The 27,023-nt window shown below is 49.4% G+C and overlaps 1 protein-coding gene across 10 annotated transcripts in view; it reads right to left on the bottom strand.

Annotated features, from left to right (window-relative positions):
* Window positions 1-5,447: 5,447 nt before the first annotated feature.
* esrrb (estrogen-related receptor beta) overlaps window positions 5,448-27,023 on the bottom strand; it is a 54,531-nt gene continuing 32,955 nt past the window's right edge. For all 10 annotated transcript variants that reach the window (XM_076018247.1, XM_076018243.1, XM_076018240.1 and 7 more), the window contains 4 exons: window positions 24,230-24,340; window positions 23,091-23,252; window positions 12,059-12,328; window positions 5,448-9,149 (listed from right to left, as the gene is read on the bottom strand). In XM_076018247.1, the coding sequence (XP_075874362.1) occupies window positions 8,905-9,149; window positions 12,059-12,328; window positions 23,091-23,252; window positions 24,230-24,340 (788 nt within the window). In that variant the 3' untranslated portion in view covers window positions 5,448-8,904. The remainder of the gene's footprint in view (window positions 9,150-12,058; window positions 12,329-23,090; window positions 23,253-24,229; window positions 24,341-27,023) is intronic.

The raw sequence follows: 27,023 nt of genomic DNA, 5'->3' as shown, positions 1-27,023 counted from the left end.
GGCCATATGTGTTACGCGTCGCACAATGTGTCCATAGGCCCCGGGCGTGTCAGAGTGTCGCGCCAATATTTATGAGATTTCTACAATATACCTGGCAAGAGGATAAGGGACGGATGATTTCCTTGCCGGGGTCTTATGTGTTTGATCGCAGGTCTATATCTCTCTGCCGTCGTCGTGTGTGTGTGTGTGTGTGTGTGTGTGTGTTGTTTGACTCGCCGTTCATCTATTCCTGAGCGGAGGATGAGGTTAAAAATGGAAACAGGGATGTATCGGCGTGACTGCGTGGAAGGTGAGCGTGTCGCGCGGCCCAAAAACACTTTTTATAAAGCGCGTGTGGGAGTCTGGTTTGTTTGATACGAGGGAACTCGAGACTCGCTTGCACTTAATTATCTGGCAAAAGCAGCGCGCAGAGACAGTAGCCTTGCGCTCTGTGTGTGTGTGTGTGTGTGTGTGTGTGTGTGTGTGGAGAGAATTCCATCAGAGCGAACTCCCCTGGGCCCAGACCTGGTCTCCAGCTGAAAAAAAGGCAGAGGCCTCCTCCATTATGGCAAACAAGTGCATTTGCTTTAAGGCCAGTGGAGATTTCTAACCTTTGCTTGACATGCCGAAAAGGTCAGGCCCATCCGTGGCTTCCCACCGGAGTTGAGCCTTGACCACATTCTCACTGCTCCCGTGAACTCCAGAAAATCCACGTTTCCATCGAGCGCAGCCTGCACAGCCCGGACGGACGCTGCGCAACTGACACGGAGCAAAATTTTTGTCTCATTTGTCTTCAAATCACAGCTTGCTGTTGTGTTTTTGCAGGGAGACAAGGATGTCGGGCAACTTTATCGCTATTCAGTGAGTGAGAGTACAGTGTGTGGATAAAATATAAAGTATCCATGCGCAAAATATCATTTAAAGGCCCCACTTCCTTCCTTTGTTTTACCATTTTTGCCGATCAGAAAGTGACACAAACAGTTCTTTCAATAAGCCCTTTGTGATGTAATCGGGGGCAATGTTAAGTACCTCACCTAGATTAGTGAAAACGACCTCAGTCAGGTGATGGATCTGCCCTCTGAACTGATCACGGCCACCTTGTTGGCGTCTCCTGTCAAACATCTGGAAGGTCCAGGTCCAGAGCTTCAGTTAGCAGGAGGCTTCAGCTGAGTGTTCCTACCCAAACAGCGGGCTAAGTGTGCTACTTTCTGCTAATCCATAGAGTTTATTGTATTTATTTATTTTTGCTATGGTGATTAACCATGTTTTGGCTGCCGAATGAGCACGGATGAAAAATGAAAAAAAATAAATAAAAAGAAAATCTATAGAATAGGCAACGTTAAATGATCCAAATGTAACCTCTGAGAATTCTATAAACACCGCTGAATGACATCTGTAATCGCTCCTGCAAACATCTGACTGTGATTCAGGAGACAAGCCTGATACACAGTAATGACTCAGTAATTGTGCTAGAAGTCTGTGAAGTGAGCACACACGAACACACACACACACACACACACACACGGCGGTGAGTTTTTCTACATTTGATGGACGTATCCGAGCTTATCGATGCCCCTTATCTCCCTTCATTATTTCCAAACCAGTGGTTAAATTGGAAAAGCCCATAAGAACGTGTGAATACATGGCAGAGGCAATAAAACAGTGGGGAGAAGAAGAACCCCCCCGCCCACACACACACACACACACACACACACACATCCTGAACAGTGTTTTCCTTGGGTGGAGGGAGATACACTCAGCAGATAGTTGGAAATATTTCTGCCCCCCCCCCCCCCCCCCCACCACCACCACCACTGCAGCTTCGTATCAGTGGGCAGCATAGATAAAGATACAGTCGGGCAAATAAATCTCAAATGAAGGAATAAAGCCCTTCACAGTTCTCCTGAGCGTGTGTGTGTGTGTGTGTGTGTGTGTGTCTGTGAACTCGTGCAGTTTATTACCTGCCATCTCGCTTGCAGTGTTTGTGTTCCTACAGTGCTGGAGTGTTATGGAACACAAGTGCACTGTGGTTCCCAGGTAAGTGCGCTGCTTCCTTTGCGCCGTGGCCGGGCCGCTGCGATTCTCAACAGGCAACCCTGCGCGGCTCCTCCCCCCCTCTCCTCGTCCTTCGGGACGTGTTCTCGCAGGATTGTGTGAAATCGCTTTTTCCATTTCCAGTGCGCTCTTGGGCTGAAATATGCGCAGTCGGCCGGCGCTTTTGCAGCACTTCTGGAAGCGAGGACCCAGTTCGGCTCGGAAAGCCATGCAGGGGGTTCATGGGCACGCGTGCGCTGTTAATTTCCTTTGTTGTCGACAAACGGTGAGGAAACGGGGAGCTAAAGCCCCTGTACAGGCCTAGCTTGTCTTGTTGTTTGACTTGATGTTTTCTAAAAATGAATTTCCATGACATGCTCAGATAAAGTAAAACTTTTACTTTTTTCGTCTTGCTTAGAGATCGAACCTTAGTGATGTCACAAAGGGCACTCTCCAAATTTAGCCTTGCTGCTGCTCGGTGAAAATAGAGCATTAGCGTTAGCAATGAGCTAAAACTGACTGACTGTTTTTGCAGCAGGTTGCAAACAGAGGGCTAAATAGGCCCCTTCCTGGTTTCTGCATGAACTCATCATGCATATTTGCTCTGCAGGAGTCCAGATTGCAAAATAATTGTCTGAGGGTGTATCGGAAGTTTGCTCTCGGTCAAGTGTTGCCCGCCGCTACGTGATGATATGCCCGATACAGAACAGTAACCAGAGTCCCTGATGGCCATTAGGATTTCTTTCTTTTTTTTTTTTTTTTTAGGGCAGCGACTCAGCCATGCATTAAGTGGCGAGGAGTGCAAAGCCTGTAACCTGATAAATGCACTTAAAACGGGCGAAGATGGACAATGAGAGGGCGAAATCTCAGATGGGCCCCGGTCTGTGTGCCTGCTCGGCACTTTGACAGCCTATTGATCACAGCGTCGGAGCCGGGTCAGAGCTCACATGCCGCCGGCGTGATACAGGGCGGCGTTCACCGCAAGGCGTCCCATCGCCTCGTTGTGCGGCGGCACCTGGGAGGGGGGGGGAGTTAGGGGGGGATGTTTTCTTTGTTCGCCGGCCCGTCCTGTCCGCTGTTGGGTGCCGACGTGACGCAACGGTTTTTCCATCTGGGGGAAGGGCGGCGGACCGCGGTGAGTGGAAATGCCCGGCGCCCGTTATCGAACAGCGGCGGCCTTGTCGGCGGGCGCCTCCAATTTCACAAATGGAGCCATAAACAGACATAACGGAATCGGCGGAACAATAAGAATGGCCGTAAAAAAGGGAGGGTTGCGCCTCAAAAAACAAGGACGGCGGAGGAGGTGGTGGGGCAGGGGTGGAAAAAGGAAATTCGACGAAGGGAAGCGATGAAAAGTGTGTGTGTGTGTGTGAGAGGGTTGGAGAGGGAGGGAGGGAGGGAGGGAGGGAGGGAAAGATGGTGGCCCACTCTTTATTTCTGTGCCACAAGCTCTCCTGGGCATTTGCGTGCTCCGTTTTCGACCTAAGTGTAATTTGAGCGCCGGCTTGATACAAAGTGTACGCAGCAGCTCTGTTCAAACCCAATCACTCAGCCTGACGTGTAATCCCCCCCCCCCCACTTCCCCCCATCTCCCCACCACACCCCACCTCCCCCCCACTCGCCGTCATCATCGACGTCGCATTGGGAATAACGAAACACACTTAAGCGACGGGCGGCAGTCGCACGTTGACGAGACGCCCTCGTAGCCATCTGACGAACGGCGTTCTGACCCGACGGCGGAGGCCTGAGCGACGGCGACCGCATCTGTGGGGGAAGTGGCGGCGGGAAACCCGCGAGTCTCGACCAACGCGATTGACGCCATGGAGAAACAAAGTGGCGGCCTCGATGCTTTCGGCCCTGGCGGTGTTTTTTTTTTCCATTATTTTATTGTATTTTTTCGGTCCGCTCTTTCCTCCTCCAGTCATCTTCCCTTCAGACGCCATTGTTTCCACAAAGAGGATTATTACAATTAATTGGTTAGCGAGACATTATTTCAAAAAGGGAAATTGGCTCTTATAATTATATAGAGCAGGGAATACTTTAACTCCCTGGAATATCAGCTTCCTGAAATAATGGAGCTCCCCCACCCCCCCACCCCCACCAACCCCACCCCACCCCACCCCACCCCTCATCCCCTACCACCTCCCCCTCCCCCACCACGCCAAACCTCCATCAGTGCTAGCGTGTCTGTCTGCCTGTTTCCTGTGACGGATCCATTTTCAACAGCCATGTGGCCGCGCGGAGGCTCTGGTGGACGGCTGCTTGGTTGGGTGGCCTGTGTGAATCCCAGGCTGGCTGGCTGGCTGGCTTGGGACCACTCTTTGCTTTGTCTTTTGTCCAATGGAACTCAGGTCCATTCAGTTGGAATCACTGGGCATACAGGTGAACGACTGGACGGAGTAAGAATTTCAACACAGTAGCAATCCTAAGAGTGGATGTTTTACATTTTGTTAGCGTTTGCACTTTTAGCTTTGTCGACGATTCTACTGCTTTGCTGTTGGCGAGCGAATGCAACAAAATATCTCATTTATAAGGAATTGTTGTCAGATTGAATATTTAGTGTTATCCCGATTCCCCAAATCTCTTACTCCAAAATCTTGCTCCGTTTAAACATCCATTTGTGGTTAGCTCTTTAGCCCTTTGGAGATAACATCAAGAGAGTTGGTAGGTTTCTTAAAGGTCTCGGAATTTATTCCAAAGCAAAAAGTGCAACTTCTTGTCTTCAGCGATGTTGCAGAGTGAGATTTCTCTTTGACCTGTGTGTGTCTGGATACATTAAAAACGTTTCTCACACACACAAATCCCTCTGCTGGTACCCACTCAACAATGTTGTCAGACACTTTAAAGCCTTTGCAGCTGCAGACTGCCGTCATTTACTGGACCAACTCCACCTCTTTTTTTTTTTCTTTCTCTCCTTCAAAATACAATGTTCCCAAACCCAGTGCGTGAGGTCTAATAATACCATCAAATCTACACCACTGTCTGTTTTTAATGGGTATTTAGAATAAAGAAATGTGAGCAGGCAGTGTGGCTTTACAGTTGTCGTTACCCACACTCATTTTAAAGCAACACTTGACAGTTTGTCTACCTTAAAATAGTGGTTTCACAATCAAATGTCCTATTCATCGACGTGTATAAGGGCGGCTGGTGTTCTTGACTGGAGCTGTTGATGCTGGTGTGCACAATCTTGCCATTAAAGAAAGTGTGTTCTCTTTGATGTTGCCAGGCAGACAACCAGACTTCTGCAGTTCTACACTTGGCCAGCAGGGCAGTCTCTGCCAATTGTGCATTCTCCCTATTATTAGTCAATAAAATGTCGAAATGAGAAAAGGATTTGAAGGTGCAAAACCAACCAAGTGTTGCTTTATTTGACCGGTAAGATGCGGCTCTCGTGGTTTACTTCGAAACATTTGGAAATTGGACCAACAAAGGAATCACAGAGTTCAGGAACCTTTAATTCTTTGATCCTTTACCTTTTTGAAAATCAAAACATAAAAGATACACAGATATTGGTGATTTAACGATCAGAGATATCAATGTACACCATTGCCAAATGATATATTTCACACTATAAATACTCATAGCGCAGGAGCAGAGAAAAATGGCTCTCCTGCTCCCGTCTACAATTTATCATCGAGGGACCAATTCTGACACCGCTGTTCATGAAAACACACACCCGCTTCGGACCCAAAATGGGGTCGCGCCCACCGATGGCCAAGTCACATGGCTCATGTAAGGCATGCTTTACCTTTTACAAACGGATGGAAGAATGGTGAATGGGGAGGCCGAGAACCCCAATTAGAAACATTTTGGCAGGAGCACGGAGGGGGAAAGAGTTTCTGATAAAAACATCGATGGCTCAGGTCTGTCAGAAAGTGTGAGGATGATAAAGAGCAGAAGTCTCTCCATCAAGTATCGACAACATGATAATGAGGTAGTAGTCAGCAGGGCGCTGCATACTTTATTTTCAATGGTACTTCGGCGGCAACCTACTGGACTTAGGTTAATATATTTACACACTTCAGCGCAGCTCGTAAGGTAAGACATGATCATGGGATTTAACACTGTGGCCTTATTGCAAGCTAGGAGGGCGGAGACTGATGGGAGGGGCTTCCGTCGCTGGCACCCGTATGGCTGATCATCTTGGGCCGCTACATCAAGAGTCACTCGCGCTCCACTTTAATGGGCGCAAGCGCAAAAGTCTTCAGTCGGAAGAGCGAATGAAATAGTTCCTCTCATGTCCAAATACATGTATGATGAGAGGCATTTAGAATATGTCACCTAAGAACGCGCAGGTTCCGCCAAATCTAAGATCAAAGCATGCTCTCGGCATGGTTCCAGTCAGAATTGGTCCCTGCTGCGTCGCCCCAACAGCAAAAGAACTCGAGTTATATTGTCACCGTTGGCATATTTCCGCCTCCGGGTGGGACGGCGGACGATGTGGGTTTGGGTCGGGCATCCCGCGCGTAAAACGAGGCGTCCCGGCTGCTGGCTCGGCGCTCGCCGCTGATATCGCAAAGGCCGGCAGTCAAGTGCAACTCTATCCGGTTGCGATGTCAGGGATTCCTTTGAACGCGGTATCGTATTGTTGTGACGGCGCTGGGGCGTTATCACATCCACAAAAAAGTTATATAAATAAATAAAAATCCTTCAGTAGTTCAGAGCGTTGGCTTCGGACGCGGGAATCTCCGTCTCCCACCGGGGATCGTGCCTTGCGCCGCCGTTACCCCCTTTTCGCGGTGTGATGACAATTTGTTTCTTGCATAGCTATTCTCGTGTGCATGTTCGGCCCGTCCCGAACTCTCCGTGAGCGCGCCGCCAACGCCGCCACTTGTGGGTGAGAGGTGCCGTTGCTCTGCCACCGAGTCGACGTGAGGTCGCGAAGAAGTGCTCCCCGTGCCAACAGGTCGGCGGCGGCGCGGACAACAACGTCCACCCGGGGTTAAAAATAAAAGCGCCGGCCGCTCCTGACTCTGCACCTGCCGCTGACCTCCGTTTGGTGGGAGCTCTATAAACGCCGCCGGGGCTATTAAAAGACGGGAGGTGTCTAAAATGGCGGGAGCAGATGCCGGGCACCTTGCGCGCAGTGTGCGGGACGACTCGGCCTCCAGGCTTAAAGGCTCCCAGAAATAGACGAGGTTGACACGGGGGGGAGGGGTGCGGGCTGCGGGGCAGTGGGGGAGGTTTACTGCGATTGTTTGATGGTGGAATCTCCTGGACGAGCGCCGCCCGCCACGAATCCTTTGATACGTCCGCCGCCGCTGATCACCTTTCACGGGGCGCTAATCGTGCAATCGGGTCCTCAATTTGCATGGCGAGAGCAGCGGGGCTCCGGCAACGACCACATTTGGAGGGGGGGAGGGGTTAGGTTGGAGGCATTATTGTATTGTAAGAACTGAGTAACCGGCTGGCGATATGGCCGTGGGCCAATTTTCCCCAGTGGCCAATTGAGGTACTGCAGCAAAAAGTCCCATGGGCCCAAAAAGCATTTTTCGTATAGACATACTGTGACTTGAAACGTGATTCATAGCAAATTTTTCTACTGTAAATTTTTCTTTTAGTCGTTTATTCCCAGCGTGACGTCACAACGTCAATGCCTCTGTGACATTGTACTACTGCGTATGCTCTACGGGCCCATTAATGCGGATGTCAGATTCAGTGTGTGCGCTGGATAAGCAACTTCATTAAAATGAATGGGATCTGAACGCAATCTTGGATTCCGGGGGCCTGGTTGTCGGGGGTTTGCAGGGATGCGCGAACAGCACTGACACAAAGTGACACAGTCGGAAAAGGGGGAAGTGCTAGCGGCGGCGCGTCCACCTGGTGGGAGTGCGATGCAGTCGGTGCAGTGTGACGACAACGACAACAGCCCGCGTGCACACGCGGAGGACAGAAAGGTTGGGCTTTCGGCCGGGCTTCTCAGTGGCTCCCCCTACAGGGCCGAGTTCCTACAGCGAGACGACTAATGAACCGGATCTGCCAACGCTCGCTTGTTTTTTTTTTTTTTTTTTTTAATTGGGACTGGGCGGGTCTTCCAGTCACAGGCAGATCCCAAAAGATCACACAGCTTACTGCTCTGGAGAGGTATATCCATGTACATTTAAAATGATAAGAGTTCACATTTAGGTAACAATTTTTTCCGTTTTTTTTTTTTTTTTTGTCCTTTTCCTGGAGGGGAACAAGAGAGAAAATGGCCACCAATGTCACCAGACTTTGAACTGTACACTCAGTCTTTGAATAATAAATATATACACGTTCTGGTTCAAGTCCAGGTATTTCAAAAAAAAAAAAAGCAAAACAAAACAAAACACAGGTGTGGTACGCAAGTCGGTTTGCGGTCGTCGTCGACTCTGCTCAGAGCAGATTTGAGGAACTTTAATGAAAAAGGAAACCTTCTCTGCCTTGTTAGTCATGATGAGGCAACTACTTTATCTGAAGATGCTGGCAGGGGGTAGGGTGAGGGGGATTCTTCTTCATAAACACCATGACCACTTACAATTAACAAAAAAAAGAATTATTACTGTACATAGTATTTCTTATATATTTTAAATTAATCTGCATCATTTGTATTTATTTATACTAATCACCAAGTTTTGCATGTATTCTTTTTTTTTTCTTTTCCTTTTTTTTTTAACTTCGTGTCCCAAGAGGAGGAGCGACAGAAGTGAGTCTCTGTCCTGGATTACGCAGAGTCAGTGTGTGTATGCGGGTACCTCATCCTCCTCCTCCTCCTCCTCCTCCTCCTCCTCCTCCACCTTCCCCACCTCTACCACCATCAACTCCTCTTCCTCCTCCTCCTCTTCCTCCGTAGCCCCAGTCTTGGTTAGAGTCATTTTCACCAACGCGGCGCCCGCCGCGCCACCGCTGTGACCAAAGGGGGCCTCTGCCCGATCAAACCTTGGCCTCCAGCATCTCCAGGAAGAGTTTGTGCATGGGCACCTTCCCCTGCACCTTGATGCTGTAAAAGTGCTGCACGGCCTTGGTGGCCGTCTGCCGCAGCAGGGGCAGGGTCATGAGCAGCTTGCCCGCCCGCCGCGGGTCCTCCTGGTGCTGGCTGTTCTCATAGTCCTGCAGCGCCTCGTGGAGAGCGTCCTGGAGCTTCTGGACGGCATCCATGTCCTCTATGTGCATGGAGTCTGGTGGGAGAAGAATTGGGGGGACAATGTTGGACCGTCAATCCTTGCTCTTTTCTCATTTGCATTTAAAGGTGTAAGGTTTAGCGGCACCTAGTGGTGAGAAAGAACATTGCAAACAATGTTAACACTGATTCTGGACCCTGAACAGGTCCGTGGTTAACACGTTGTAAACTTACTAAAACGTGCTTATACTCTTTATGTGAATACTGTGTATTCCGATTGACTGGAAACCATAGTAATAAAAAAAAAAAAAACACTCGGCCTCTTTGCATAATAACAGCACAAGGAAGCAGATTTTCCAAAGACATCAATCAGCAAAATCCAAATCGTTTCTTTTCCTCACCTACTACTGCTACTGCTAACGAAGACTTTCAAAGGACAAACAGTTTGCCAGCAACACTATGAGAAGAAGAAGGGAGCAGAATCTCCGTCTGGGAACGACGCAAACAAGCCTGAGACGTCGCATCCGTTGAATTCATTTCCTTTGCATCAGGCTGCAGGAAAACACCGATGAGATTATCTCCCGGCATAACAAGTAGCATCACACCAGCTGTCTGAGTGAAATCCAGTTTTCCTCAACGGTTTCTATTTTCAGAAGGATCTCATCCTCTGATATTGTTTCCTAAATCGCAGACTCTCCTAAAAGGCTGTCGACGAGATTTTATGTGATTAACAGTTTAAGTGGAGACTCTGCTGTGTTGTCTGATGCTCCTCTACACTGCCCCTGTTTTTTCCCTCTTTGTACTGCAGCACTGTCTTCACTCTGGCCTTATTTTTTTCTCCCGTCTCCCTGCCTCACCCTGGGAACGGCGCAGGGTCACGCCTTCTCTCACTGGTTAACGGGCGTCTGGCGCTCCGGAGGCGGCATGTCATTGGCCGCCCGACTCGTCTCACCTTGGCGGTGCATATTTTACCACGCGGGACGATAAAAGGCAAAACAGATTTCTGACTTCGCCCCAAATTCATTGACTGGAACAACTGTATTCCCAAGACCTTGAGACATTTCTCACCCTGACGGTTTTCAAACCCACAGCGGTAAAATGAAGTAGGTCATTTTGCAAAGTGAACGAGGGAAGGGAGGTGAGAGGAGAGGGGTGTGTGTGTGGGGGGGGATGGAAGAACAAAAGAAATAATGGAGGAGAAAAACTGAGAACAGACTGCAGAGTGTGGCGGGATTTTCTTACTGAATGCAGAGGATTCAGACTCTGACAAATGATTTATTCATCTATTTTTCAATGAAAACATTATTTCTTTGTTCAAACACACCCCGGTCTGAGGCAGGCCGGATTTCCACTGAGTAGCAGGGGTGAAAAAAACAAATTTAAAGAGGACAGATAGAGACAGCGTCACTGAAGGGCAGGAAAAACAGAGCGGGGAAGCTCACAGCTGTTAGTCCTTGGAGGAGGAAGAGGAGGAAGAGGAGGAGGCGGAGGGGTGGAGGGGGTGTCTTAAAAAAAACAAAAAAAAAAAACAACTTTGAAGAAACAATTTCCTCGCAATCCATCAGTGAGCCCACGTCGATCCGATTGATAAACTGCTAATTACAAAATCAATCGCTATGAATTTTCACAGCTGTCAGGCTGAGGCGCTCCCAGGAGAGTGATCCGCCACAGACTTTGTTCTAACATTCCGGACACCCTCTTCCTCGCGCCCCATCGACCCCCGTCTCTCCTCTCTCCCACGCGCACGCACACGCACGCACGCACGCACGCACACACACCCATCCAGCAGGGAAGGACTCTGCCGTCTGAAAGCAAAGGCCCAGCATCAGCGTTTTCATTTTTCAGCCGCACACAAAACAAGGGAAAGCAGCCCAGTGACCCAGGCGCGCATTGATCAGAGCGCGACAGGTCCTGCCTCCTCAAAAGGAGCCTGTCAATAGTGGCGTGCCGCCCCGGCCGTCGGAACAAACAGGAGGCGGAGTGGGGGAGGGGTGGTCGGCAGAGGGCTATCGCTGCCTGATACTCATTCCATTCGACTTAACACATTTTATTGACAGCCCCTGTGCTCCTAATGAAATGCTAAATTTATCTCCCGTGGCTGCCTGTGTGCCCCGCGGCCACTGTTATGGAGATAGAGAGCGGCGGAGAAATACCACAACACGGAAGGCGTTCAATTAAAAGAGCTCACTCCTCCATCTCGCACTGCCCTTATCTGTGCAGCACATCTCCATCTCATGCTCCAAACTAAAGGTTACGCCAAGAGAGAGAGAGAGAGAGAGGGAGAGAGAGAGAGAGAGAGAGAGAGAGAGAGAGAAACTCTGGGAAAACTCAGAAATGTCATTCCTGAAAATGTGTTGGACGATATCTTGCAGCCTTTTCCTGGATATTATATGGCCAGATGTGCACGGTGGTGTGTGTGTGTTTGGAGATAGATAATGACATGTTGGTGAAGGATCGATATTATTTATGAGAATTAATCCTCACATTACATGATATATATTTTGGTGTATTTTGTATTGTATTTTGATTCTTGCAATTGAAGGAAAATAAGAAAAAGCGTATGACAGAATGGATAAATAATTCTAAAATAAATACATTAAAAATATATAAATTCTTAAAATTTTCAAATTTCAGTGAAGACTTTTTTTTTTTTTTAAAGTGTCAAGCAAGAGATGGACTAAAAACCATATTTACAATCCAAACGCTTGTAATGCAAAATTTGCAATTTGTAATGCAATTTCTAGTATTGTTTTTACACGCAGGAATAAGAAACAGGTAGCAGCTAAAATATGTATTGTTGTGATGTAAGTAAATGTAAAACTATGCAAAAATATTTTTACAATTCTTTCCATGCCAATAGTTTTAACGTCTTCCGAGAGCAATTCAGATTTTTTTTTTTTGCACTTCTTTAGGCAAATCTCTCTTTCGCCAAAAGGCACGACACGTCGAACGGCTCGGCGGCCTCACCTGAGTTGGCGAGCGCGATGGCCTTGAGGGTGACAAACTCCTCCTTCTCCACCTTCAGCTTCTTGCACTTGCGCACCAGCTGCAGGATGGAGACGTAGAGGTCGAGCAGGCCCGTCAGCCGCGAGTGCTCCTCGTCCATGATGTAGTCCTCGGCGTACACCAGCTCGTCCTCGTACGGCAGCGAGCGGAAGACGATGCTGAGGATGAGGATCTCCATCCAGGCGCTCTGGAGCAGGCTCATCTGGTCGCCGAGCGAGAGGGAGGAGAAGCCTGCGAGGAGGAGCGAGGAATCACATCAAACGTTGGGCCTTTTTCTACCCCCTTGACCTCAACAATTAAAAGACAGAGGCACACACACACGATCAAAAGTTTCTGCCTTGAACTCCATTCCAGCCAGCTTCATGGAATAATCCACTGGAATGCTCGAAGAACATTACTAGTGCACGGAAATCAGTCAGGATGTGCTGGACACATATGGGATGGCTTTGACAGTTGCCTTGAAAGTCGCATTGAATGCGACAGCCTCATCTTCTGACAGCAGCGGGTATCGAAAATGGATGGATGGACGGAATAGCAAGCGTGCAATATGTGGCCATTGTTACAGAAGTTAAATGTCATAAAAATAGCTAAAAAAAAAATAATCTAAAACAAGTTTTGTATTATAATCACACTTAACTGTGTGTACTAAACCATAAAATAATAAACATAATTGCCTACTTTGAGTGTGATTCACTTCTGATTATTTTTGGCAATGGTTTTCAACAAACACTAAAATGTTGCCGTTTCCGTTCAGCACATCCTGACTGATTTCCGTGCACTAGTAATGTTCTTGGAGCAAAGCAGATTATTTCATGACGCTGGCTAGAATGGAGTTCAGTGCAGAAACGAACCTGTGACCCCAAAACTTTTGAACGTGTGTGAACACAGCCCGCACTTGAGGCCCAAACAAGAGGGACCTCGCTGTCCTGCAGAACACGTGGGGTCACATGTTAGCGGGCAGTGTTTAATTTTAAATGCAGCGTTGGGTCCTCTTTGAAGCCAGTGTCAGGGCTCTTGAGTGGGCTTTAGTGTAAGTACGGACAGTAAACCGGTGCAAAGGTCCGGGACACACAAAGCCGTGTGGTTACCCCCTTGCATCCTGTCACACCTCCATCAGTGTGAGTGGGGGGGGGAGGATTAGCACCCAGACATATCCTCATTGGAGGGGTCGAGGACGTGACACGCAACCGCACGGTGAGCGAGGGGAGGTGGTGGTGGTGTGTGGGGGCGCGCGGACAAACAAGCAGCACGTAGCAACAAACGCTGGACTTGTGTGTGTGGAGCAGGAAGGGCCGCGCGCGTGTGTGTGTGTGTGTGTGTGTGGGCACGGGGCGGATCGTGACCTCGCTGCGTGGACACATGCATGCGTAAACACGGCGCGGAGGCGGAGGCGGGGGTGGGGGGGATCAGCGGGTTCAAACGCGGCCCGCCGACCTGCTTAAAGCCTCGGCGCCTCACTGCTCTGACAGCAGCCAGGATGAGCGCACGATGTCGCAACTCTGTCGTTTCTCGAAACCGACTAAACAACCAAACAAGTTTAGTCCGATATGTGATGCACAATGTTGGGCCAATAACACGACACTACATGTTTTAGCACAATAATCTCTTCCCAGAAGTGAAGCACAACCTTTACTTGCTTGCTCCACTTTTCATGTGCTCAAACTGACAGCCCTGGGAATCGACCTTGTGATGTCACAAGGGGCACCGGTACCTCTCTCAGGTGCGACAACACCCCGCAGTCAGCCAGGCGTGTGTTCCTCCCTGTCGGGCTGCTGACAGGGGAGTTACAACATTTATGGGGAAGTCAACTAATATTGTTGTTTTTGTTGCAGGCTAAAAACACAGGGCTAAAAAAAATTTAAAAAATGCTGTTTTCCGGATGCCTATTGAGATTTTTGGAATAATTAGCCAGAATTTTAAAAAAAGCAAAATAAGGATATGAAAAGGCGTAAAATGGGACCTTTAATCAGGGCAAAAGCAAACGGAGAAGACGAGGATCAGACAGCAGCTCGTTCTTTTCCCCTCAGTGCTCCCCTCAGCTGTCAATAAACTGTGAGCACCCCCCACCCCCCTCTCCCCTCGCCTGCCGTGCCTGCGGGCGGCCCATCCTGACAGCACATTAGCCTCTCCAGCTCCTCCCCTGATTAATACGATTGCTTTTACAAGTTGCGGCGGCGAGGACGCGACTGGGCGCCGACAGATTACAGTATTGACCAGGTTTGCCCGCCGCGGCTGGTGCCCCCGCATAGGTGTTTTTTTTTCTCCCCCCCCCCTCAAATATAAATGATCTCTGTGGTGCGCTGCCACCAGCCTGATGTTTATCTCCTCCTTCCACACACACACTCGCACACATCCACAAACGTGAGAAGAACAACAGACGCGATGAGGAAGCGTGAAAGAAAAGATTTCGGGACGGAGTGTCGGAGGGAAACGGGCGGCGAGAGAAAAGAAGAGCCGGGGCCGAGCCGCAGCCCGACGTTCAATTTCCCTTATCGTGGTGATGACCACTGCCGGGGAAGAGCCGCAGGATACATTAATTAACAGATTGTGATCAGAATGTGAGGGCCTTCACAATTTGAAGCGGGGGGGAGGAGGGGGAATCAATAGTCAGTAGAATGGAGTGCGAAACAGAAAAAGGTGGCGCGGCGTCCGGGCCGGAGCGGTCGGTCGGTTCGGTCGGTCAGAGGTCTGAAGAGTCCAAATTAGAGGCGACGGAGCAAAGTGCCAGGAGAGGCACACAGCTGAACGCTCCCGACGCTCCCGACCACTCGGCTATTATCAGCAGAGGAAATAAGCCGCACTTCCGCCATGCCATTACGCCCGGAGACTCCACACCGCGCCTGCTGTTATTTCCTTGTCTGCATACGTGGCCATTAAGTCGGACAGAACGCGGACGGTCCAGAGGGGAAATTGTACCCCCCCCCGCCTCAGGTTGGCATCGCAATCGCGAAGGCGAGGCTCCGCCGGAGCCTTTTAATGCCGAGGAGGAAGTGAAGCGGAACTAAAGCGCCGCTCCCAATGTGACAGCGGCCCGCGTGAAGGCCTCGTCCGGGGCTCGTCGGAGAGGCTTTAGGGCTGTTCGGCTGCGGCCGACACCTCTCAGCCGAGCGCACGCACAGACACACACGGCGGCGGCGGCGGCAGCAGCCTACAATTACCTTTGACGCTAAAAGTCCTTGAATTTAATCCGGTGTTGTGAGATGGAGAGGCGGCGCTTGCTTGCCTCCGCCCCCCCCCCCACTCCCCCGGCTCCGTCCCTTCTCTTCAGGGGCCTAAATTATCGCGCCAAATGGGATCTTGTGTCGTTGCCTCGCCTTTTTCCACTCAATTTAATCGAGTAATGAAGTGACTTCCCGACTCCTCGGGTCACGCGGCGCTCCGGCCGCCGCACTCTGAAGGTTGGCCCCCCCGGTTAAGTGCCGTCGAAGTGAGGCGATTTCCTCTAATGAAATATCAATATTTACATCTTCCCTTCCGGCCCGGTGCCCTGGCGGGGTTTGACCAAACATGACACGATATTGACCAAATCAAAGGAGGCCCCCAGTCTTCTTTGCACTTGAAGGGCCTTTTTTCCACTCGGAGAGCTCCGGCGCCCCGGAAAAAACTCCTGACGGGCGGGAAATGCGGCGATAATAACGATGCAGAGCGTCTCCTTGTCGGCTTTGATTGAAGCGCCATGCAACACGGAGCAATCACACGTCTGAGGGAGATTTTCCTTCTTTTTTTTCCCCCTCTCTTAAAATGACAAAATAGCGATTATTACGCCCAATCATTTCTGTGCGGGCAATGGATCGAGACGCCTGATGCAAAAATGCCCGTCGCAGACTTCAAAACGCTAATTACTCCACCGACGGCTCTTTTCTGCAGCTCAGACAATAAAAACAAGACGAGAGGAGCGGGAACCTGCCCATAGCTGTGTTTCCAATACAACTAGAATTGCACAAAAAACTAAAAAACTAAAATATTGCAATAAAAAAATGGTAATGCAAACACCTAAACTTCGGGAAAAAAAATCTCAAATATGGCTAAAAGGCTGGAAGGTTTTGATGCTCTGATGAGGCGGTTTTCCAGACGTATCCATATCGAGGTGTAACGCAAAAGTGTCATGGAAACACTTTTTTCGCATTCACACGTCACCGGACGTGACGTACGAGGTCACGTGACCAGTTCGCTTCAAGTGAAAATGGCATGTAATGTTTGGACGGAGGAGGAGACGGATTTTTTTTTTACAAGTAATTAAAGAGAAAAATACAACAACCACTCTTGACAACAAACAAACGTTTATGCGCTTCACACCATTCAATGCAAACACCTGCAAATCGCAATTGTACTTACGACATTTCATTTGGACGGAGGAGGAGACGGAATATTTTTTTTTTTACAAGTGATCAAAGAGAAAAATATAAAATATATATATAAAATCACAATTGTTCTTGGAATGGAAACGCTGCTAATCTCTCTCTCTCTCTCTCTCTCTCTCTCTCTCTCTCTCTCTCGATCTTCTTGATTGAGGCTGGACTCTCACTTTTTTTTGGGGGGGAGTGGGGGGGGGGGGGGCCTCAGAGCAGAGCCCAATCAGAGCACCGTTTCATCTGCCGGGGCTCAGGACGGCTAAAAATGAAATGCCGGAGATTTCCGTCGAGCCGGAGTTCATATTCTATTAATTTATTATTGTTTCCCCCCTTCCCCGAGGGCCATTAGCGCCAGTAATAAAAAGAGATGTAATTACGAGGCGCGGTGGCCCCCCTCCAGCTGCAGCCCCCTCGTAACTCACCCTCAATCAGACAACAGAGCCGACGGAGGGAGGGAAGGAGGGCGGGTGAGGCGAAAAAAGGCAGGGGGGGGGGGTTGGATGGCAGGGGAGAGGGAGAGAAATGGAGGATAAAAGAGAGGAGGAGATATGGGCCGGAGAGGAGGAAGATAAGGAGGACAGGCAGAGAGCGACAAAAAAAGAGAGGGTATGGCGGCGGGGAGGAGGAGGAGAAGGAGGTGGAGAGAGGAAAGGAGGAGAGGAGAGTATTTCTGGCTGGACGGCGGCGGATCTATCGTGGCGAGATATCAGAAGGACAAGCGGGCCCCGAAGACTCCTGGCCAGCGGCAAACTCACCTCACCCCAGCCAAGTCAAGTGCTCTCTGGGCTCCAGTCGGAGGAAAACTGCCCCTAACTGGACCCCAGGGCCTCAGCGCGTGTGCACCGTGTGTGTGTGTGTGTGTGTGTGTGTGTGTGTGTGTGTGTGTGTGTGTGTGTGTGTGTGTGCGGGTGTGTGTGCACGAGCACTTTTTCTCCCTCCCTGCTTCTCAATCAGAAATTCAGCTGAACGCTGGCGCTTCTGTAGGCTGATTTTCTATCAAAGAGGGCCAGGATGGGGACGTATGCACCTGTGATTTGTGTCAGCCGTCTGATCTGCAGGGCTGGAAATGAAAGGACGCTTTTGACTGACTTTGCGTGCGTGCATGTGTGCGAGTGCGTGTACAACCTTAGAAGCCGAGTCGATTGCACCTTGATTGAAAAACTATAAAAGCTTCAAAGTCGGAGCGTTTTCTCCGACCTTTCTCAGGACACTGGCGTCACGACACCCTGGCTACGACCAATTTTTTTTTTTTTCCATCCCCTTTTTTCCAGCTCTTGTGGTTGTCCGCCTTTGTCGGCCGCGATAACCAGCCCATTATCCTGCGCTAAGTAGCCGGGTGAATGGGCGATTTGACCATCCGCCTGTGAAGGCGATGAGGCCCGGCGAGCGTTAAATACAGTAATCCCCTTGTTTTAATCTGCACCCCGCGACCTCCTGACCCCCGCCCGAGGAGTCTTTAAGCGCTCCCGGGGGTGCTGCCGCCAAACACTGCCGCAACATTTATCTGCGCGCCACCGAATTGAACCGAGCGAATCAGACTTTAATCATGGCCGCAATTACACGTAATTTATCTCCGCCGCCATCAGGGCCGCGTGGCTTAATGAGGGATGGCGCCCGGCTGACGATCACTTAAAGGCACAACCGCTAAATAACATCCCGCCGCAGCCAAAAGCCAAACTCTAGGCGATTTTAAAAAAAATTCTGTGATTTTAGAGAGATGCAACAACGGCGGTCCATATCAAAACACACACACACACACACACACACACACACACACACACACACACACACACACACACAGACAGACAGACACACACACACACACACACAGGAGTAATTGTGATGCTGTGTGTACCTGCTCGTGTGTCACTTATCACAGCCCTCCCCCGCCCCGCCGAGCAGATGTCCCTTCCTGCGGCTCTGGGTGCTCCTGAGTGGCTGCCTGCCTCCCGCAACCAGACCCCAACCCCACCCCCGCCTCACCCCCCACCCCAACAACCATCTCCCCGCTGCTGTGTCGCCTCCTCGCTGCCTCTCTCGCCTCAGCATCTACCTGATTGCTCAATCTGTCTTTATCTGTGCTGTTGAGGCTTGCGTCAGAAGGGTAAATTGAATATACTACGGAGCTGTCTGTCGGTGTCTATATTTAATAAAGTGCGCTGATGAGGTGCTGATTTATTGCCGGGCAGTATTCACACTCTATTACGAGGAGATTACGCAGCTTGAGTGGGATCAGGCCCGGCGACGCAGTAAGTAGATTTCGCAATTTAATAGCAAAGAGAAAACAGGAGCACTAGAGGAGAGGGGGTGGGGGGGTTGGGTGGGGGCTGTGGGGGTTGGTTTGGGTGGAGGCTGGGGGGGCTGTGGGTGACGGGTTGGTGATTATGGCGGAGGGCCGAGCTGACACAAACACGACAACATACAACAGGCGTGATCTCTTTGTAGCGTCGCCGCCGCCTTCGTGCTAACGACGAGCGCGCCAGGACAGGTGTCAGTCAGCTGGTGGCGCTGACGGGCTGCAATGTGGCGAAGAACGGGTGATGAATATCAGGGGAAACGGCCGTGATGAAAACAAACAACGGGCATTTAATCGAATTCACTTTGTCCGACTAAATCATAAATGTTGACATTCGAAGATGAGCAATAAATTGAGGACATTCCTCCCAGCGGATTCCCCGCTGGCTGTGTGACAGATAATATTCTGGACTCACAATTGACTGTCTTTGCACATCTACTCTTGTTTGTTTTCATGTATGTATATATGACTGAATATTTCTTGTGATTATTGTAATTACTGTATAGTTTATTTTTTTGCATTGTTTTAGTGCTGCTCAATAAAGTACAATTATTCTATTCTATTCTATTCTATACATTCACTCTGCTGAGATCTGCTGCTGCTGCTGCTGCTGCTGCTGCTGCTGCTGCTGCTGCTGCTGCTGCTGCTACTACTTGGATCTTTCAAATTTCACTGGTGTGGTGCCAGGACAAAAATATGTTTTATTGTGTCAGAGCAAAGCAGGGGTGGCAGAGGCGAGTCAATGTTTGCTTGGCCCTTTAGACCTGCTGAGAAACACCTCACCCCAACCCCACGCTCCCCCCCCCCCCCCCTCGACCTCCACTGAAAACACCCAGAGAGCGCCGCCGCCGCCGCTGCCAAAACAACAACAAGGGCCTCTTGGAGCAGCAGGAAAAACAGCAGCAGCAGCAGCAGCATGCATGGAACTTTTTTCCTTTTACATATGAACGCATGACATTCCCACAGCGGCTGGGAGAGGTCGCGGGGGTCGCGTGACCATCTCCTCCCTCTGAAGGAGGCGGCGGTGTCAAGGTGGTAAACAGGCTGCGGCGCGGACGACTCGCGGAGAGAAATGCGGCTCCGCGAGAGCCGGAGGAGGCCGGGGGGGCCGACCGGTGGTCTGCTATGCGTGTCAAAGGTTGTTAACACCTTCGGAAGCTACGAGCCATCTGTCAGCGTCCAGCTAGCGCGGCTCCTCATGGCCCCGGCTCCTGCCGGCGGCAACGGCCCCCCACGTTAGAAGCTGCTTCGCCGGCCTATTTAAAGCCGAGTCCAAAAGTTCCCCCTCTGCCTATTAATTAAATTAGAGCGGATCTGGAACGAGGGCGAGACTGCGCACCAGACTTTTTAGTGTGTGACACTTTCCCTCACCGTGTGGCGCACCTGACGTAAATGATTCATCGTGGTATGAATGAACCTGCGGTGCGGGAGGGGGAGGGGCTTAGGCAGCAGCAAACTGACCTTCGGCGCGGCGCTTAAAAAAAAAAAAAAAAAAGAGCCAAAATGACAGAAGTGGACACTGGATCCTGCGAGGCACGGATACCATCGGCGCTAATGACGGAGCTTTGATATCCTCCAATCGCCCTCCAATTAAAACTCGATAGGGCCACTCCACTCCACATTACGCCACTTCTGAGACGCGTTCTTCAAATGTTAGCCGCGAAATGGCTGAAATTAAAAATCAATCAGTGGGAAGGTAAGTGCCAATTTTTGTGACATTTAAATCGCTACGTTTGTACTTTAGTTGCTGGCCCATCTGTCAGCGGCCCAATCAATGCCGTCTACTTCATAATGAACTGTTAATCTTTCTAATTCCATTGCCCGAGGCTGCAGAAATCTATCAGAATACAATCAGCACTTTTTTTTTTCCCTCTCGCCCTCCCCCGTCCTCGCCTACCACGCTCCCTTCTTATCCCAGAGCGGATGGAGGGAGGAGTGCGGCAGGAAGCGAGCATGGTAGACTGCCCTGGGGTAGCGTTGTTGCACGGAGTGTTAGTGCATGGAGTCTCGCTCAACCAGTGAACCGTCTCTGATCAGGTTCAGCCATGTACAACTCAATTATGCAGCCATTTCATGGCCAGAGGACACCCACTGTCCTAATACAGATACCACCAAAGGGACAGGCACGGACCAAGCACTCAGCCGAGGTGGACGTCTTTATCCTTCTAAATTGCCTTTTTTGGGCTCAAAAGAATGTGTCATTTTTTCTTTTTAAGAGTAAAAGGTAAAGGCAACGAAAGGCAAAGAAAGCGTCGTCGTCGCTGAGTATTTTACGCACAAGAAAGTAATCTGCTTAAAGTCTGGGGCGCCGCGGCTGCAGCGCGCTGCTCAGTGCCTCCGCCTACCTGTCAAAACAGACTGTCGGGCTTAGCGGCCCGGGTTTTGGGTTAAATGATCATTATCGACGCACTCTGAATGACGAGTCCTCTGTGGGCCAAATCCCATTACACGTTATGAATCTATCCACTGTACAATATGTGTTAGCGTAATCTGATTACCGCAGCTTCGCCGCTGTGACACACAAAATCCTCGCCCAAGTCCGCACGGGTGGAAATAACCAAACGCCGCAGGCAAAGAGTGAGAAACACTTTTGGAAAGAAAGGTTTTCAGGATCACTTCTTAAAATACGGGACAGTAATTTACCTACACCTACCTACCTGCTCTGTGGCTTTGTATAAGTGCACTTTTTCCAGTTAATGATGAATGAAATGTCTAACAAGGCTTTCAGCTCTCAGAGAGCGGCAATGGTTGTGAGCGTCTGTTTTTTTTGTTTTTTTTAATCTGTGCGTGTCTGCGCCGCTGATGTAATTTTTGGGTCACAATGATGAGAGTGTGTTATCGGGTCAGTTGTGATCCACTCCTGACTAAGCTCCTTGTTAAACTCTTTGTGTGCTGACCAGGCAGTGTGGAGTGATCCAAACTGTTTAGATGCACAAGGGGCCCGGCGCTGAGAACATATCCATCACTAATCTCATTACAATCAGATCTGGAGCTGATTAATACCCCTACTTCTGAGAACTCCAATGCCTTTTGAGTACAAAAGGCTTGTGTCAGTTCTGTGGGGTCTGTATTAGTTTACTGGAAAGAAATTACCTTTTACTATCCTCTGACAAAATAAAAACGTCACTGGTGTGTGTGTGTGTGTGTGTGAGTGTGCGTGTGCGTGTGCGTGTGCGTGTGTGTGTGTGTGTGTGTGTGTGTGTCCGCAAGCTGCCAGCGCTGTGCATGATCAAGCTACGCTGATGAGTCGCTGAGGTTACGGAGGTGGCGCTGAGGGACGGCATTCATTTAGTTTGTGCCTCTCTACAGCACCGTAATGTTATAGAGTTGTCGGGGTCAAGCTCAAGATCAGCGAGAATCTGCCTCGCTAGCAAAAAGCAGCGCGGCTAAACAATGTTTCCACCGTCAAAAAAAATAAAAATTGGACCAAAAAAAAAAAAAAACGTCTCGAAGGAAGTGAAATCTCTGCTGACACGAGAGACTGCATCCTCAAACCTCGCCAGCCTCTTCCAGCCGAACACCTTGTCCATCAGAAGAAACACGATTATGGCCATCAATAATTCAATGTATGTTTGTCGCGTCCCGGAAACTGGACTTAAACGGAGATTAGCGAGACAGCAGGTTTATCTTATAGTGAGGTAAAAAAAAAATAAAAAAATCCATATATATTGCAGGAAGGCAGAAACGAAAACACCAGAAACAAGAAAAATGGTCGTCTGAAAGATAACCCCCCCCCCAAAAAAAAAAAACATCTCCAACAAAGATGAACAATGGCCTCAGTCTGGTTGACGAATGTGTGTATGATGAGATCCAGGTGTGGTGATGGCGTAAATGAATAAGGTTGAGAAAAGAGCCAAAGGGCTCATTTTGAAAAGTTGAGCGGTTTAGGGCCATCTGGTGGACAGGTAAAGTAGTGCGAATTAATTGAAAGAACGGAAATAGGAGATGGAGTTGCGGAGCAGGACAAAAAATAAATAAATGTTTGTGACGTCTCACTCTCACCAGTGATCTCAACGTGCGCACACACACCCACACACCCACACACATACACACACAGGGTGTGTTGCTCCCACACCACTAGATATGGGAGGGCTTCAGAGCACTCTATTGATTTGTTCTTTGCTTGGCTTTGGTCATTTTGCACCCCCCTCCTGCTCCATTTACCCTGAGGTGGTGAGCTGCTCTCATTAATTACCACTCTGTGTGTGTCTGTGTGTGTGTATGCGTGCACGCACGTGCGCGCAGGGTGATTTATTTGTCCAGAGTTTAGATACGTGACAGTTTCAAACGCCGCGAAGGGCACGCGAGGTGAAAAGTTGGAAGAGGGAAATAATTAGCGTCGTACCTGGGATGTGTTTGGCCCAGCCGATGATGACCACCAGTTCACGGTCGGCCAGGTCGCACAGCGTGGTCAGAGCCTTGATGTCGCTCTCCGGCATGGTGGGGTCGGGCATAGCGTAGATCTTCTCCGGCTCCGCCACCAACAGGTGAGACACTATCTTTGTGACTGATGAGAGAGGAGGAAGAGAGCGGCGGGCCGTGTCAAAAGCAAAGCCGGGGTCAGTGGGGTGGAGGTGGGGAGGGGGGGGGGGGTCACGTGGCGACGAAACTCTGCCGGGCCAGAAAGACGGAGCGCTGATAAACGCAGGTAGTGGTGGTGGTGGGGGGTGGAAAACTCAACGTGGCGCATTCCCTCCTCGTCATTATGGAAACTAATGGATGAAGCTTCAGTTTGGATGAGGGGAAAAACGAACGGCGCTGAAAGCTCTTGTCCCTACAGAATGCAGGCAAGTGGGGCATAAATGTATATAAGAGTCCTAAAGCGGCCCTCCTCCTCCACCCCCTCCCCCCCCACCACCCTCACCAAGAGACTTATCATCTTTCAGCAGCAGCTAGGAAAGTCCCTGCAAATCTGCAGCATTTCTGAACAGTGAAACGTCAACTTTCTTTTGTTTTCGCCAGTTTTACCTGCGCGTAGGGTAGGAGGGTTAGTAACTGCGCTTCCATTACAACTAGAGTTGCGCAAAACCTAAATATCGCATTAAAAAACTGCTAATGGAAACACCTAAACTTTGGAAAACCTCTCAAATATGGCTAGAAGGGTTTTTACGCTCTCATGAGGTGGTTTTCCAGACGTATCGATATATATACATGCAAGGTATATCACAAAAGTGTCATGGAAACACTTTTTTCCCATTCACACGTCAGCGGACGTGACGTACGGGGTCACGTGACCAGTTCGCTTCAAGTGAAAATGGCATGTAATGTTTGGACGGAGGAGGAGACGGAATTTTTTTTACAAGTAATTAAAGAGAAAAATACAACAACCACTCTTGACAACAAACAAACAAACGTTTATGCGCTTGACACCATTCAATGGAAACACCTGCAAATCGCAATTGTACTTACGACATTTCAGAAATATTGCTTTATTTTGCAAAAAAACTGTAATGGAAGCGCAGCTAGTGAGGGGGAAGTACTCACGAGGCTTTTTGGTGGGAGGGGGGAGCGTCAGGCCCAGGTAGGGGTTGTTTTCTGCGTCCAGCCTCCGCTTGTACTTCTGTCGGCCCCCTCGCACGCGGTCCAGACGGACCCCTGGGTGAGACAGAGAGGGACACACGGGACATGACGCCTCTGCTTAGTGGACGCCAGGCGCACAAAACGTTGAGTAAAGACAAAGACAGGACGCAACTCTGGGTTGTCTGAAATTCAGCGTTTCCCCCTGAGTTCTAAGCCAGGCGTGCAAATTACACAAAGAGCACAAATGCTTAAAAGTGATTTAACATTCTTCAAAATGACCGTTCCGTCTTTAGTAATGTCAAATTAAAAAAATTGCAGAGGCTGAGCTTTTATTAGAGCATGTGTGTATGAAAAGGATGAGCGACTGCTGCCTTTTTTTGTGCGTGTAAGCACTCAAAGGCTCAAGTGAGCGTGTGTGTGTGTGTGTGTGTGTGTGTCTGCAGTGTGTGTGTGTATGTGTGCGTGTGTGTGAATGTGTCAAAGGCACGGCTGCCTTCCCATATGTGGTCCATGCCTGGCTGGTCTACTGTGACACAGCTGAGCCCAGAGCAGGTCTAAACATATGAATATTTAACGCAGGGTCAATGATCTCACAGACTGGCCCTCTAATTATTTAGCTTTTGGGGCGAAGCAGACTGCATGCTAATTAATCGCCGGCCGCATTCCTCTTCGCCAGCGCCGGAGCTTTTGGGTTTTGTTTTTTGTTTTTTTTTACTTGATCTTATTTATTTATTTCCAGTGGAACGCCCGAGAAAAATAGAGCTCGGAGTGAGCCGAGACAAAGTCCCACACAGAGTGCACAAAACAGCCACTGTCACGCCGCAGATAGATAACTGGGTATTGCTTTCCCATAAAAAGACCCTTATTTCACCCCTCTTTCACTGGAGCGGCGACGGGGCCTTATCACCCCCGGCCACAGCGAGGGGGCCAGGTTGCACACTGATACTGTAAATGTCAAGGCGGCCTCATCATAACATAAGTTATTTATTATCTCATTATTTGATAAGAATGTTTCCATTTGGATGTCTTTTTTTATTCTATTAATTTCCAACGCACTTAAAATATTTAATCTATGCCCCACTGTTTATTTGATACCTCAAGGGTGGAGGGCTTTGGGGCCGGGCGTCCGCTCGTTTAATGCACTATTTAATGCAGCGCTATGCAAACATTCATAACCCGCACCTCCGTGCACGACATTGCGGCCGCGCAGCCTAAATGTCCCCGATATCTTAATCCCGTCTATGGGGAGAATCCCTTCAATTTGTCCTGCATAATGTAACCCCACACAAATTTAATGCTAAAGGGCGGACGAGGGAGGGCTGAATGAGACGCTGGTGGAGGAGGAGGAGGAGTTAATTTGTCAGCCGCTCCTCCGTCCTCTGAGTGAACACCACCTGCAGCCGGAGCACTTCCTTGATGATTTCATCACTTTATAACAGGGAGAACGGTGTCAAACCTGGGCATTGTGTGGCCACTGCAAATGAGCCTAATACAATTTTCCCATCAGTGAGTGCTCTTGGAGCAGATGAGTTTGGATGTGTCCCATGAATGGGGTGCAGGGGGGGGGGGTGGGGGGAGGGAGTGGAGGTCGCTTGGCAAAATCAGATGTAAGAGGAAAGTGGGCGGCCTTTATTGGACAAAGAGGGCATAAAGAGAGGATTGGCATCTATAAATGAAATCTTATTAGTATTAGCATTGTTTCTAATTTACAGTGCTTGATGGCAAAAGCACCCCACCCCCCCACCCCCACCAGCCTCATTGCATGGTGGGGGGTCCAATACACTGTATCATGATGTGAGGGCAGACTAGCGATTTCTGCTACTTGTATAAATGATTCGATTCCCAAGAAACACAAAATCTGATTAGGATTGTCTTTCAATTTCCTGACACTGACAACCCACTAACCTAATTACCCCCAATTCCCAACAGAGCCTCATCCTTCCCAGCAGGCACCAGGGAATAATCTGATGGCAGCTACCTGTGCATCGCGTGCACACGCACGTGCACACACACACACATTCAGACAGTGAGGCAATTTTTATTTTTTTATGGAACATTCAAAGTTTTTGCAGGCAGGGCCAAGATCCATCAGGTTCTCACCTGCGTCTGTATGTTGGTGGGTTTGTTTGCCGTAGTCTTGTAAGGATTACACAATAACACTCTGGTGTGAGGGTAGGACACAGGCCAAAAAAAATGAGCGATTGAATTTGGAAGAGGTTTAAAAAAAAAAATTAAAAAAAGTAAAGTGTTGGATTCAAGAGTATGAATTGCTTTTTTCCTTGCAAGAGCTTATGAGTCCCTTTTTTTTCTTTCTTACTTCCTGACTGTAATTCTCTAAAAAATTAATGTAGGTCTGGACAAAAACAGATGTAAAATATAAATATATAAAATAAAGGGGTATAAAAAAGTGCATGCAGTGTCTGTTGATCTGAGATGAAGGACCAAAAAGGCAGAGTTGGCTGCATTTTTCCTCCCATGTTCGGCCAACAGTCGCACACAAGTTTCGTTCCCTCCGGCTGAGAAGGAAGGAACTCTCACGAAAGTCGGTTCGGAAAATTCCTCTGATGTCACCGCTTTCTATGGTTTCTTCCGGCTGCCCTGATGATGATGATGATGATGATGGTGATGATCTCAGCCGCTGCCAGGTGGCCGCGTTTCTTCCTCTCTGCCGGTTGAGTCATGCGGCTCCGTCAGCCAGCGTAAAGCCAGCCATGAAGGTAGACGGGTGCCTCTTTTAATTAGAACAGTCCTGGCCATA

Source organism: Nelusetta ayraudi, unplaced genomic scaffold (genome assembly GCF_046127955.1).
Source record: "Nelusetta ayraudi isolate G7.1 ecotype Tasmania unplaced genomic scaffold, CSIRO-AGI_Nayr_v1 ptg000007l, whole genome shotgun sequence".
Lineage (NCBI taxonomy): Eukaryota > Metazoa > Chordata > Actinopteri > Tetraodontiformes > Monacanthidae > Nelusetta > Nelusetta ayraudi.
This window is presented reverse-complemented; position numbering and strand designations above follow the sequence as displayed.